The sequence below is a fragment of the Ursus americanus genome, chromosome 6, assembly GCF_024610735.1.
Source record: "Ursus americanus isolate L20-20 chromosome 6, mUrsAme1.1.p, whole genome shotgun sequence".
NCBI classification, from domain to species: Eukaryota; Metazoa; Chordata; class Mammalia; order Carnivora; family Ursidae; genus Ursus; species Ursus americanus.
The window spans coordinates 77,646,988-77,662,559 of record NC_142132.1 but is presented as its reverse complement, the minus strand read 5'-3'; the positions used below and the strand labels follow the sequence as shown (position 1 = coordinate 77,662,559).

General features: G+C 40.2%; 1 protein-coding gene across 2 annotated transcripts in view; it reads left to right on the top strand.

The window, feature by feature from the left end:
* The window catches only part of PRKG1 (protein kinase cGMP-dependent 1), a 1,185,335-nt gene that overhangs the window by 141,604 nt on the left and 1,028,159 nt on the right, over positions 1-15,572 (top strand). For both annotated transcript variants that reach the window (XM_045802398.2, XM_045802397.2), the window contains exon 2: positions 11,842-12,008. In XM_045802398.2, the coding sequence (XP_045658354.1) occupies positions 11,842-12,008 (167 nt within the window). The remainder of the gene's footprint in view (positions 1-11,841; positions 12,009-15,572) is intronic.

Genomic DNA, 15,572 nt, shown 5'->3' with positions numbered 1-15,572 from the left:
TTAACAATATTGTTTGTTTGTTGACCTCTGTGTCATGTTTCCTCTCCTACTAGAATTGTAGCTCTGAGAAGACAAGGACTCTATTTCACTCATCCCTGTGCCCCCAGTGCCATATATGAGGCACTCAAGACATGCTTGGTGGGTGGGTGGATGGATGGATGGATGGATCTTAGGGACAGGTACCTGCAGACTACCTTATAAGACTAACTGATAAACCTGAAGTCTTGAAGAAGGGCTGTGGGATGGAAATGAAATGTTACATCAATCATTTTGCTAAGTTGCATGATTGATTTGTTTCTGGAAGTTTTTATCAGGGGGATAAGGTGAGACAACATGTCCAAAACCCCTCAAATAAAAATACTCCAAGGACTTTCTTCTTGGCAGCCCTCCTTGTACCTGGACTCAGCCCATGAAGAAAGTTTGTGTCCTCATGGATTCTCCCCCACTTCACCTCCCTCTGGCCAGTTCATCTTCTGCTCATTGCGGAGACTGACAAAAAAGTAGAAACTGGGAGGGGCTGTGTGCCGAGTGTTTGTCTAGCTGTCCCTGCGTCGTTAGTGGACTGTTTCCACCTGTGGGTATCACAACCCAACCACTCCATAAAGGAGTCCCTTGAAATCTTGGCAACCACTGCCCCAGGAGTATTGTACCAGCCCTACCTCATGTCTGCCCCCTGAGTCCCTGTTCTCCATCTAACTGCCTCAGTCTCGAGAGTCAGTGTCTCAGGCTCAGTTCTGCCCTTTGGATGAATTCCTTTCTCTAGGTGTCTCTAGACCTCGCTTTAACTCAGTACTCCATGATCTCAGCAGCCAACTCTCCTCCCTTCTATGGCCTGTTTCGGACTTCTGGAACCTTGGCCTGGCAAAGCCCTGAAGTCCCCCCCTTTGACTGGCTGGAATCATTCAGACAGTTTTAGATAAGGTACCTACAAACATATCGTTTGCAATTCCAGTGCACTTGGTCTGTCTGCTCTGTTTATTTATTATACTCAACCTCCTTGGCTTCATGGCCTGCCTAAATTTCTTTATGGCTTCCATGTTTCTTCTTGTCCTTCGCTCACTGATGATTGTGACCTTATTTCACAAGGGACACATTTTGGGGAATGGTTTTCAGATTTGTAGGTATGACTTCGTTCCATAAATACTGTGGCTCATGTCAACAGCTACTCTAGGTCACTTTTGCAAACATTTTGTGGATAATTATGGCTGTGTTTTAAGCCCATCCATCACTATTATCCATATTTACCTGCAGCGGCAGAATTTGAACCTAGACTTGTTGCATTGGAAATATAATAAATATTCACTATTTGCCACTGAAAGGGATAAACTTTTAAAGGACAGTGAGGTACAAGGGGATAAATAGATAGTGGATTCAAGTGACAAAATCACATTTATCTCCCTCCTTCCCTTCCTCCTTTCCTCTCTGCATTGGCTTCTTTGGCAAAAATTTAGGATAGCGAACATATTAAATTAGAGTGCAAAAACCTTGATATTAACAGTTTTTGTTGGGTTTATAAATTCAACACATCAGATTTCTACCGTAAAAATACTTATATGGAAAGCTTTTAATGTTTACTATGTTATATTCAGACTTCTCTGAAATATGTCTGTATTATTGGTCACTAATTACACTAATTGCAAAATCGGGACATTTTGCATTTTTCTTGGAATATTCTATTTCTATCTTATAAGCATTAACAGGAGGTCTCTTTTTATTTTGGATTCAAATACAGACAGTCACCCAAACTGACAGTAAACTTTTGTACAAATTATTTCCCCTCCATATTTGTATACAAAGTCCATCTGAGGCAAGCTTTTAGGAAAGGAAGGAGAGGGAAAGGGGGATGTCCTCAAGGCCAATGAGAGGACAAGTGTGAACACACTGGAGTCAAAATGAGTTGAATTCCGTTGCTGAATTCAAGAGATGTTTCTGTATTCACAGTTATCTCCCCGTGAGAGCCACAAGATATGTTCAGACTTCTCTCATGTGGAGAATGAATTAGGTCGGAGAGGGAATCTCCCTGAATGAACCATCACAGAATTTTCTTATACGATAGAATTATTGTCAAATGACCACAGTTCCCTGCTGTTACTGGTACAGTGGGTTTATGGAGTCTTTGCCCAGTGGCTGAAGGTCTGAGAAAGAGAGACAGAGCGAGAGAGAGAGAGATACAGAGAAAAACAAAGACAGAGAGAGAGAGAGAGAGTCTGAGAGAATATGAATGTCTGTGTAATGAAGGAGGTTGGAAACGTGTTTATTTCGGGCGGAAGTCAGTAGACCCGAGTCCTACTTTAATCTCTGCCACGGACTTGGCAGGCATCTAACCCTTTTGTGCCCTTGTATTCTTATCTGTCACATAGGGATAATGGTAACATCTGTTCTACCTACCGCACACGTTTGTGGCAATAATAGAATGAAACGTTAGATGGGGAATTGTTTTGAAAGCATGCATTGCTCTCTGCAGATAAAAGGTAATATTATCCAAGCGTAGCATTCTTACTTTTGCAGAAGTACAAATAAGTGAGAAAGAATGTTTGCTTTTGGATTTTATAATTGGGATAATTTATTCAAATTATCAATACAATTTTGTATTGCAGGCTTGTAAGTCAGATAATTTAGCAGAGTGAGGCTGAGAAGTGAAATGGGTTTATCTTTATATCCTGACTCTCACCTGTGATGTAGCAGTTGTAGGACATTGGACTGGTTATATGGCTGCTCCGAACTTCACTTCCCCCACGGCAAACTCAGCAAGTCCTTGTGAGATTTCCGTGAGCTAAGGCTTCTCGCTGAGGAACACGGGTTAACCATGTGATGAATGGTTGTAGTCGTAGTATAACTACCACTATGATCTCAATTGATTTTTTTTTTTCACCTTGGTTAAGAATCTTGGAAACCACTGAGCTTTTACAACCAGGAGCGTGATTGTCTGGTTTTTAAATTTAAAAAAAGAGTTTCTCAGTATATATGTCATCTCCCTCCAGGCTGACTCAAAGCATCTAATGTATTAAAGCCCTAATGCAAACTAAGGTGTTTGGAGTTGAAATGGGTCCACGTTTATCACAATAGATCATCTGCTTCGGAAGACCTGCGGGGTCTCTGTAACAAGCCTAAATTTGGCCCGAATTTCCTGGAAGCATCACCAGAGGAAATAATGAATGACCTAAGTTATAATTTTCAGCCAAGAGAAAATACACACGTTTTGGGGGTGGGCGGTTGATAGAGAAACATGTTATTTTCCTGCTGCTCAAACAAATGGAAGGTAATTTAAAATGTAAGGCAATTCATCCCAGAGGTTAAATCTGAGAAGTACCTGAACAGTAGGAAAATTTTCTAAAATGATTTCTTTGATGACCAAGTTTTAAAATCAAGCCACTGAAGTCATTGAAATGGCAGTGTATATACACACAACAACGACTGGGTTTTCAAGAGCTGGACAGAACATTGTGGCGCCCGATCTATGCCCTAGAGGTAGGGTCACCCTGGGTGATGAGGAACTTCATGGGTGTTCATGACGTGATCAGCTTGACCTTGTTGGAAACGACTACAGTCTACGTGATCTCAATTGTGTGAGTGTTTTGAGAGAGAAACAATCACTTCAAAATGTTGAGTTGCAGTTGGACATGTAAATATAGGTCCGATGTTTTCTTCCTAATCATCATTCTCTTTTGCTGTTTAGAGATCTGAACTTTATTTTTTTTTAAAGATTTTATTTATTTATTTGACAGAGACAGAGACAGCCAGCGAGAGAGGGAACACAAGCAGGGGGAGTGGGAGAGGAAGAAGCAGGCTCATAGCGGAGGAGCCTGATGTGGGGCTCGATCCCAGAACGCCGGATCACGTCCTGAGCCGAAGGCAGATGCTTAACCGCTGTGCCACCCAGGCGCCCCAGAGATCTGAACTTTAAAAATAGAGTGAATCCACAGTGAACAGACCAGGCCACATGGTTCTTACATTCTGTAATGTAACATGGATGGTCTTACTCATTCGCATGGAAAGCACTTGACGGTGCTTCTGTGAAACCACATATTTCTACTTCCATGATACGAAAGAGATGTTCAGAGGATGGGAGTTTGATCTGGGCTCTTTTGGAGACTGTTCTATTTTAAGTTAGCCTCCCTAGTGTGAAGTAGGTGTAAAATGCATCTGTAGAGCGCTGAATGACTAGAATAGTTGAATGGAAGGCTTTCACATTGACTTTTTGGAAGTTGGTGAACACGTACAAAGAACAATAATTTCCTTTTTCTTTAATTAGTACAAGTCTTCTCCATCTGGTTAACATCGAAGCAGTGATTTCAAGAGCTACTTTATATTGTTCCTAGTTAGTTTGAGCACAGAGTATTAGTTAAAAAGGAGAAGGCTTATGTGATATTTGAGCACATAGACTTTATGGGTTAACCATCTTCTTGCCCCAACCATTGTTTTTTCTTTAGATTTATAGCATCTCGATTTCATTTAAATACGCCTCTATTTCAGAACCAGAGGGTAAATGTTAGAAGGGAAAAGGCAACTGGAAATTATTTGCAATGCATGTAGTAGACAAAAGATTTGCAATGCGTGTAATAGACGAAAGATTAATAGAGAAAAGAGTCATCAGAACTATGTTGCTACCATATATTTTGGCCCAGCTACTCCCGTGTTTCGTACCACATGCTGAGTTTCGGTCTCAGTGCTGCAAATCGTTCTGATCTCTTTGTGACCATTTTTGCTGCAAGATCTGGAGAGCCACAGCAGAGCTGGTTGATGTGAAAATGCGGTCTGAAACTTGTTGAAAGCTGATCTTCAGTTTTGAGGAAATCTCTCAATTGGTCAGTAGCTTTGCAGGATTAAATGTCACCTTTCAGCAATGGGGGCTGATTGATATTTCTTTGCTCTCGGCCAGCTTCTGCCTACAGAGCTCATTCAGGAGAGCCAAGCCGTCAGACGAGAAATAGGACCTACGGTTTGGACAGAATTGTAACCGTTGGGGCAGCGAGAGGACTCCAAGAGTTTCTCTTGCTTACCGGTGACTCCCCGAATATTTCCCAGCAGGGGCATGGAGTTACCCTGTCGCAAGGACTCCCAACATTAGCAGCTGTTAAGGGGCCTTGCGATGACTTTATCTGAGTAAACTGTCCATGTGTGTTTGGACTTCTGAGTTGCCACCTGCAGAGACTATACTCAAGGTCAGGGTGGCTTTGAAACTGCATTTAAAATACTGCTTCTCCTGACACATGAGCCTAAAACTGACCCCTGAGAGCTAACGAGATTGTGAGTCTTATTTTTGCTTTTGTAGCCAAGAAGCTGATTGCAGAAGTTTTATATGACATTTTTCAACTGCTTTGGCTGATTTTCACTCTTAGTAATCATTTAGTAGCTTTGACTAATTTTTAAGTGTGTGGAAGTCTTTGCCAAAGGAAGAGACCAGATACTAATTCTCACATGTTTGGGCATGGCCGCCTGGCTGTATTTGCTATTGCCTGATGTGTGTTTGGCAGGGGAGAGAGGCTGTCAATGGAGAGAAAATTCTAGGCCTCTGAAGATAGCCTGAAATTGGAGAAGAGACCTCATCCTTTCCTAATATGTGAAAGTTGCCTGAGAGTCAGTGATTCAAAGTCTAAGAAAATGTAGGATTTATGAGACCGGGTTCTCCCTATTAACATAGTAATGAGTTACAGCTTTAGCACCCATTAATCAATGAAATACATGGCAGAAAACCTCCGTGAACTCAGTAATATTTTAAAGTACATTTGTGTTATTTATTTTTTATGTCTGATTCGTCACCTGTCAACCACACCTCTTCTACTCCTTCATTGCCTTCCTGAAGCACTGAAGCACTGTCCCAGGCTTCAAGGATCTGTGAGACCCGCCTCCTGCCCACCTGCCATCTCATTCCCCTGGCCCCTTGCTTCTTGTTCACTCTGTCCTTCAGCCACAGAGGTCTCCTTTCGAGTCTCTGGACAGATCAAGCTCATTCCAACCTCTGCCCCTTTGTGTGTGTTTTTTCTTTGACTTGGAATGCTCTTCTCCACAATCTTTGCATGGTTGGTTCCTATTGTCATGTAGTCCTTAGTTTAGAAAAGCCTTCATGGACAACCCCTCCCCCACCAAGCCTGAAACAACCTTTCCCGCTCTTTGAAATAAGGCTAGTGCTCTATAGCAGTTTTTGGGCTACTCTACCGTAAATGCAATGTACAATATCCTTTGGTTAATGCTGTGAAAACTGAGGCTCTGTTTATTGATAATGAATACTGCTGGTTTCCTTGTTCGAGAGGTGGGTGTACATTTCCCTACAGTTCCCTAGAATTGCCCTTTTTTTTTTTTTTAAAGATTTTATTTATTTACGTGACAGAGACACAGCCAGCGAGAGAGGGAACACAGCAGGGGAGTGGGAGAGGAAGAAGCAGGCTCCCAGCAGAGGAGTCCAATGTGGGACTCGATCCCGGAACGCCGGGATCACGCCCTGAGCCGAAGGCAGACGCTTAACGACTGCGCTACCCAGGCGCCCCAGAATTGCCCATTTTTACCTAAGATTGTGTAGAAAGACAGTTTCTATCAAATATTCTTTGTGTCTATTCAGGGACTTTCTCTGCAGTAAGTAAAAGGGGAAGTGGACTTCCCATTTCATTTTCTCAAACTGGAAAGTTTGGAAGACCCGTGGCTGGAAATCCTGGCATAAAATTTTCTGGGGATATTATACCACCTAATAGAGTTTTTTAAAGAAGGAAAGGATTGTCATGTTGGTTTCAGCACTTATAAATTAAGACACATTAAATTCTTAGGGTGTTAGAAAAATAATCTCCAGCGATGTGCTGGAGCCAACTCTTACTGGCTCATATAGGAACTGCTTGTTAAATTTTCAGGAATTTTGCAAGCAGGTTGACTTTACATTAGTAGCTTGAAATTGGCTATGGTGGGAGTATTTATACCATAGAAATTGGCAAATGCTACCAACCAGGGTGTTTTTTCCCCCCTCCTGGAGAGTCAGTTTGCCAGCACACCATTATATATAGCCAGTATTTCAGAGCCTGACAACTTGATGATGACAAATCAATAGGGCTAGCTCAAAGTAACCCAGTTCCTTTTATGGTGTTCGTATTTTGAAAGCTGCACATTTGGAGCATGGACAAAAAAAATTTTTGTAAAGATTGTTTATACACAGAAGCAGACAGGAAGGATCGAAAATCAAGATCTTTGTAGTTGCTGCTTACTGCCCCCGGGGTCGGGCTGTCGCATTCATGCAGCGTGTTGTTAAAATATGTACTCCGCGAGGAGATAGTCACCTTCTGAAACCTGTGATAGCAGCTTTCCCCAGCTCCCACACTGATAACACAGCTCACAGGTCTCACGTGCGCCATCATATTTTAGTGACAGTGAGCGTCTTCGACTGTTTCCTCAGGGGGAGAAAAGGATTCACAGGATTGTGAAGGGAAGGCTCTGATTGATTATCGTCTATAGGGGGGGAGCAGGTGGAGACTGATGAGAGTTGACCTCACGTCCCAAGCTCTTCGTGAGAAAGGGCTTAAGGGAAAATTCCAGGAAGAGGCAAGGCGTTCAGTATTCCTCACCGCCCGGAACATCTTCGAGTTGCGCTGCACAGGGGCACGTGATGGGATTATTTGTGATGTTTCAAAGGTGAAAGTGTTATTGCGCAATACTCCTGCGAAGGGATAAACGGGAAGACGTAGGTTGTATATTTCTCAGTTTGAAGGTGACACAGACGCATAGATGAACACCTCCCCTGTGTTTCTTTAGAGACTGGAGACTGAGTGTCCTCCGTTTAAAAAGACACGTGAGAAGGAAGCACCTCCTGAAATTCCTCTTCCCCACTGACTTCATCGTAAGCATTTGGAAAGTCTGGATGATTCTAAGAGATTGTGTTAGACTGCATTGTTTTTCACCTTTTCGGATGTCTTCATGAAACAAGTTAGTAGTCCTGTTTAGGAGAAGAGAGAAAGTGGCTTTCTTCAGTCAGCCTTGGACTGAGCGAATTATTATTATTATTTTTTTTGAAAGAGGGCTTTACTTCTAAGCTGGTGGCATTTCTAGGGCTTAGATTTTTAATGGAGCACCATTAATATTTCCCAAAGGATAAGATACCATCTGTAGCTAACCCAGTTGGGGATTCTGTCATTGATTGCATCCGGGCTCTATTATATTAGAAAATATGAACCTGTTGATGCCCTCGCTCTTCAATGCAAAGAAAACAGAGAGTTTTTAGTCAAGAGGGTATTTATGCTATTTTGATTAAAATTAAGTTCCTGAAGATCAAGGAAGTCCTGCTGTTTGGAAGCACAATCCTGGAACGAGAGATCTCAGTTCCTTTGAAGGTGCTACTGACATTCTTGAGGTCAGAGATGGTGAAGAGAATTAAGAAAGGAAATCTCATGAAAATCATAGATGGGGCGGAGTTTTGCATCTCCTGTTGGAAGACTCAAGAGAAACAGCTCTTTGCCTCAGGAGAAGGAGTTTTGGCAAGCTGAAATTAAACAAACAAACAGCTAAGAAGCCCTGTCAGACTGAAGTAAAAGTCTTGCTTTTAAAACAGTCTATTCTGAAGTTCCTAATGACTGGCTGTCTCTTTATTAGGCGAAAATTCCTCCCATTAGTATTTAAACACAGACCATACGAACAAGAATCTATTGAAAAGAATAATATTGAATGCGCCACTAATAGCTTATCCGTATTAAATGTCATCATTTAAATGAGAATTAAATTCAATGAGATTATTTTTTATTTCTCCTCATAGAAGTTGCTTTTTATAAACTACCTTTAACATGAAAGATTTTTCAATATAAAAGAGCATGCCCATTCTAGAAAATTTTGTTAACTGAGAAAAGTAGAAAGAAAAAAAAATAGTTCTATTTATTTATTTATTTTAAGAGGGAGAGAGAGAGAGCACACATGCAAGCAGGGGGAGGGGCAGAGGAAGAGAGAAGCTCAAGCAGACTCCCTGCTGAGCACAGAGTCTGACACAGGCCTTGATCTCATGACCCATGAGGTCACAACCTGAGCTGAAACCAAGAGTCGGACACTTCACTGACTGAGCAACCCAGGCACCCCCTATAATTCTTTCATCAAAGACAACTGATGCCAACATTTTGTTTCTTTCCTTCTAAAATTGTCTCAGGTCATGATTGCATACTCTCTTACTCTCCGTTTTGTTACTGCTACTGCAATTACTACTGTTACCACCTTCTTTACCCACCATTTACCGAGAGTCACATTCTGTTTGCATCGGTCTTCACATATAATTCTGTCGCGCTGGTAATTTTTTTCCATTTTTACTGAGAAATAATTGACATGTGTCACTGTATGAGTTTGAGGCGTACAGCATGGTGGTCTGGTTTGCGTTTATTGTGAAATGATGACCATGGTAAGTTTTAGTAAACAATCATCATCTCATATAAATATGGTAAAAAGAGAAAACTTCTCCCAACAACTGTCTCTCTGTATCACAGAGCAGTGTTAACTGTGGTCCTCATGCTGTCTCACATCCCTGTACTTACTTATCTTCTGCCAGTCTGTGCACTTTGACAGCCTGCCTCCAATTCCTTCTCCGATCCCCCATCTCTGGTGACCAAAAATCTCATCTCTGTTCTGTGGGTTTGGTGTGTGTCTGTGGTTTTTTTTTTTTTTTTTTTTAAGATTTTATTTATTTATTTGACAGAGAGAGACAGTGAGAGAGGGAACACAGGCAGGGGGAGTGGGAGAGGAAGAAGCAGGCTCCCCACGGAGCAGGGAGCCCGATGCAGGGCTCAATCCCAGGATCCTGGGATCACTCCCTGAGCTGAAGGCAGACACTTAACGACTGAGCCACCCAGGTGCCCCAATGTGTGTGTGTTTTTAAAATTAGATTCCACGTGTAAGTGAGATCATACATGATTTGTTTTTCTCTCTCTGACTCATTTCACTCGGCGTAATGCCTTCAGAGTTCATCCAGGTTGTCACCACTGGTAGGATTTCCTCTTTTATGGTGGAACTATATTCCTCTGTGTGTGTGTGTATACATACCACATACCCATCTATCAGTGGACACTCAGTTTGTTTCCCTGTCTCGGCTGTTGTAAATAATGCTGCCGTGAACATGGGGGTGCAGATATCTTCTCAAGTTAGTGTTTTTGTTTCTTTTGGTAATATTCCCAGAAGTGGAATTTCTGGATCATATGGTAGATCTATTTTTAATTTTTTGAGAACCCTGCCTGCTGCTTTCCACAGTAGCTCCACCAATTCCATTCCCACCAGCAGCGCACGAAGGTTCCCTCTTGTCCACATCCTCGCCAACACTTGTTACCTCTTGTCTTTCTGATGATGGCCATCCTAATAGACTTGAAGTGAGGTTTCCTGGTTTTCTTTTCTTTTAAATTTGCTTATTATCTAAATTTCTCTTTCATCTCTAAATTCTCTTATAAAATATACTCTTACTCTAAAAACAATTCCGTGTTCTGCTTTTTCACTTAAAAATAGTATAAGAATTTCGCCCATGCTGTTAACAGTCTTCATAAACAAATTTAATTGCATTGTAACAGTCCATTCTAAGTATAGTTTCCATAATGGTAAATTTTCAATTGGTTTTATATTTTATATATACCTTTTTATTATTAAATACCAAAACCATTACAAAACATAACATGTGATGGCGATAGTCCAGGACTGAGGTCTAGAAGAAAAGGCACCCGGAAATGGGGAGGACTAATGCTTTAGTCAGTATTCACTACTCAGGTTGTTTCTTTGAGAACCACTTGTGAAGCAAATGTGGGCAAGGACCAGCTTGTAGTCAGATACTGGTCAAATTAACATTCTTAATATAAAATTCCAAATGTGCTGCTTTCTCTCTGTGTTGTTAATATCTTTGCTTTCATCTTATCTCCAACAGCGCTCTGATTGTGCTCCTCCTGACAAGATAGTTCTTGGTTTCTTTTTAATTTTTGTATCCTTAGGAAGTCATTTGGAACTTCTTATCCCTGAGAATCAAATTATCACCATCTTTCAGTTCTGCAAAACTTTCCTGTTAACCACTGAATCCCAGTTGTAGAATTTGTAAATATCTTTCCCGCTGACTGCCTGTTTCATCCATGTCTAAATCCTGTCGTGTTGAAAAACATCCTGTTCAATGGTTTTATCTGCCCGGTTACCTCGCTTTAAGCCACTTGGAGAAATAGATTTTCTCTGAAAATGTGTAAGGTATGGACAAAGAACTATCGCATTTCTACCAGTTCTTTCAAACCACTAATTAGGAATCTAATTCTTACCATTTTTTTAACCAAAATATTATTCTTGAACACCCATCCTATAACTAGTATTATAGTAGACACTTGGCATAGAATACAGAAAAAACTAATGATCCTGCTCTCATGGACCATAAGGTCTGGTGGAAGAGGCACACAAAAAAATAAGTAAACAAATTGTTTTTTACTCTGCTGGTGTATAATACAATACTCTCTGATGTTCTTTTACAATATATAAATATAGTGATAATAGTGTCAGTTCCATAAAATTCTCTCGTATCCTTTTCACATTTATTCTTAAACTAAGTTGCAAACTTCAGTTTAAAGTGCTTGTCCATTGGATTTTTCACAATCGTTGTGATGAAAACACATTCTAAAACAAAATGGAATGATATGCTTTTGCTTGTTTCTGGTTGGTCGCATGTGCATTCAGTGATACTTTGCTTAAAGGAGAATTTCTCAGTGCCTTTCTGACTGCCATGGAGTTACTTTGTTCTCAGGTCTTTCAGAAAATGATTGGATGCCTAACAAGAAAATGTACTGTAGTGTGCCAGAACGTCGTACAGCTCTGTTCAACTTCCCAGACTATGAAAATGCTCGTCAGATGTGCCAATAAATCTTCCCTCTCTTTCCCTAGGTCCAAGGATCTCATAAAGGAAGCTATCCTTGACAACGACTTTATGAAGAACCTGGAGCTGTCACAGATCCAGGAGATTGTGGATTGTATGTACCCAGTGGAGTACGGCAAAGACAGTTGCATCATCAAAGAAGGAGATGTGGGGTCACTGGTGTATGTCATGGAAGGTATGGTTTGTAACTCTAATCCTCTGATATTCAAATATTCCCTTTTCATCTTATCAGCCTGCACACAGATGGTAATGTATTACGTGGGACATTTCCATTTTCCCCTTTTTGTTTTTGAGAAACAATTTGAAAAGAGGTGGAACACGACTTAGATACAGTGGTTGACCAGTTGTACAAAGGGTTTCTGTTTAGAATATTAAGCTGAGAATCTAGTATTCTTTTAGACACGGAGAAAGGATGATAGGGTGAGAGAAAGAAATGCTGTTTATTACGCTGTGTAAGTCTGCACACCATCGGGGTGCTTCCAGAGAAGCTTGAGACTGTTGGAAAGTATTTTTGCCAGATAAAGTGTCAACTCTACCTTTAATTTTCAGTGTATGGCTAGGTTTCTTGCTATCATGCTTCTATAAAAAGAATGTTTTCAGTGCTTTATATGTGTGTGAAAGAGGAAATCAGACTGGTCAGTTTGCTTATGGGCTACCTAATTAGTAAGAGTGATGGATTGTTTCATAAATCTTGCACCAATAAAGATAGAAACTGCTTTGAAAACAAACAACTGAGGCAGGCACCATACAAATATAGTTTATGCCTAGACAAATTTCATGTTGTGTATTTCTAACTTGGAATTTATGATGCTGTGCTTTTCTTCTGGGAGAAAACAAAAGCCTGATGACCAGATCAGCTGAGGAGAAAGTGAGTTCAGAAGTGCCTAGAACATCCGAGAGTTGCCATGCAAGCGTCACAATCAGTTTCTAGGTGGTGATTAGTGTCTCACCCCACGCATTCATGGCAGTGTCCTAGAATTGTCAAGTTGATAGGTCATTAAGAGAAGGGGTGTATTTGGGCAAGTGACTTGCCTTCTTTGAATTTTACCTAATTTGTAAACAAAAGGTCCTCCCGATTGCCCCTCCTTTCTGGCAGTGGTTCTCAACTGGTGATGATTCTGTGCCTCCATGGGCCGTGTAACAATACCTGGACACGTTTTGGTTGTCACAGTTGGAGTGGGGATTGATGGGGGAAGCTACTAGCATCTCGTGGTTAAAAACCAGGACTGCTGCTCTGCTGAGCTGTTGCCCGCAACAGAGAATTATCTGGCGCAAACTGTCCTTAGTGCTGATGTTGACAAATCCTGCTTTTCTACCATCTTTACAAGATTGTTCTGAAGTTAAGATGAAGTAATTGGAATACGTGTTTATTGTAAAGTGCAGCACATTATAAAACAACAGTACGCATTACGATATCTATCAAACACTCAACAGTATATAAGAAATGTGCTGCCTGCATATGTCATTCACCTTTTAATTTTTCGTCGTAATCTTTTTTGACATGTATTAGGCATTCAACTTTTAAGTCATAATTTGTATCTTTTTTTTTTTTCCCCTCTATAAGTTTTCAGCTTTTGGGTCAATGTTATGAAGTTCTTCCCCAGGCCAAAAGGAAATAAACGTTGAGCTAGGCTTTCTTCCGAATGAAAGCAAGACACAATAAACAAAAACACAAACAGTATTCATTTGGCAGACAATTGCAGGGGAAGGAGATGAAATTATAGGGCAAGAGTATATGTGGGTAGTAAGCAGAAAAGATGAGAAAAATGCAAGAAATATACAGAGGCCGAGTATAAACTATAAATATAGAGAGAGATGTTAAGAAGTGCTAACAATTAAAAAACCAAGTTTAAAGCATTTCTTAGATTATAGTTTATCAGTGGTTTTGTAGTTGATTTTTCAGGTAATTTATTGTCAGGCATGTTTGTAAGAACATCCCTATTGCATAAAGGAAGGTACACCTTACTTCTGCTATTTGCAGATGCTAATTATTGGAAAATCCATTCAAGAAAGAAATATTTCCAGAACCTGTACGTTGTTTTCCTTTATCTTGAATATCAGACGAGATCGGCCATGTTCAGGGTGGGATGGCCATAGACTATTTTGAATATCTCTTACAAAAATAGATTTCCACACAACCTTGCAAATTTTTTCCAAAAAAAAATTATCTTTATCCCTATTATCTGGTTTCTAAGACTAACTGCTGGTTTACTAGCTATGATAGAAGCAGCTTAGAAATCATGGCGTCTATTTACTGAGTGCTTAGAACAAGGTCCACGTACTGAGTGTGCTTTGTAGAAATGCTTTCCATGTATAACATTTATTTAATCTTCAAAACAATCCTATGAGATAAGGGGTAATATTTATTATTCTTATTTATAGATGAGGAGACAGGGGCCCAAAGAGTTTAGGTAACTTGCCTGTGTCTCCCAACTAGTTTATAGTAGAATTAGGACTGAGCCCAAGTCATCTGGATTCAGAGCTCCAGTTCTTAACTATGAGGCTATGTGTTAGTCAGGGTTCTCCAGAGAAATGGAGCTGATAGATAGATAGATATTGATGGATAGATACTTACTTTAAGGAATAGGCTCATGTGATTGTGGACACTGGCAAATCCAAAAGCTGCATGGTAAAGGCAGTAGGCTAGACATCTAGGGAAGAGTTGATGCTACAGTTCAAATCTGAATGTTGACTGCTGGCAGAATTCCTTCTTCTTCTGGGGAGGTCTGTCTTTTTTTCTATTCAGGCCTTCAACTGATTGGATGAGGCCCACCAACCTTATGAATGTAATCTGTGGCTCAAAGTCTACTGATGTGTATGTTAATTTCATCTAAAGAATACCTTCTCAGAAGCATCTAGGATAGTGTTTGACCAGTAATACCTGGATATCATGGCCTAGCAAGTTGACACATAAAATTAACCATCCCAGGTCCACGCCTTGTCAACTCAGCACCTGTGCGCCTCTCCTTAAACTATGCTTATCTCCAAATAAAGAAACCAGCAAGGTCATAGCTCCACCCAACATGATGTGATGATTCTGAGTACAACTGAAAACCCACTAACGCTTTCCCCCATAAAGGGTACAAAGTCCTTGGGTAATATTTACTCTTCTCCTTAATATCCCGTAATTTAAACTCTATGTTGTAAAGCTAATAATTAAATATTGTGATGTAAAGTCAATATATCTTATGTTATATGATAGGGGGGATGAGAGAAGAAAACCAAGAATTTGGTGCACATACATACACACAAACATATTTATAACAAAAGAAAGACGAAATACCCATGACAGGCTTCCCGAGGTAAAGGTAGGTATACTAATTTTTCCTCCATTGCTTCAAGCTAATTTTGAAAAATTTTATTTAGCTTCCTTTTCCTACTGGATTGACTAAACAGCAAGTCATCTTAATTATCTTTTTTAAAACAGGGTTTTAAATAGTGTATCAATATTCAGAGTCAGAAATTTTGTAGTGATGCTGTTGATTGCCTTCAGTTAAACTAACTAAAATGACTATAATCTTGTAAACTGATGCTGATCTGTCCCCAAGTTGTATTTCTAACCAGTTCAGTGCAACTTTGGCTGATCTTGTGCGAATATCCTTGTGTCAGAATAATTTCAAATTATCAAAAGAAAACCCCGTCATTTAAATTTTTATAAGTTTTAATTGAAGAAATGTTTCATTGTTTAATTAGCTTTTTATCAACGTATTTAATCTTCTCGAAATTTAGATAGCAGTGT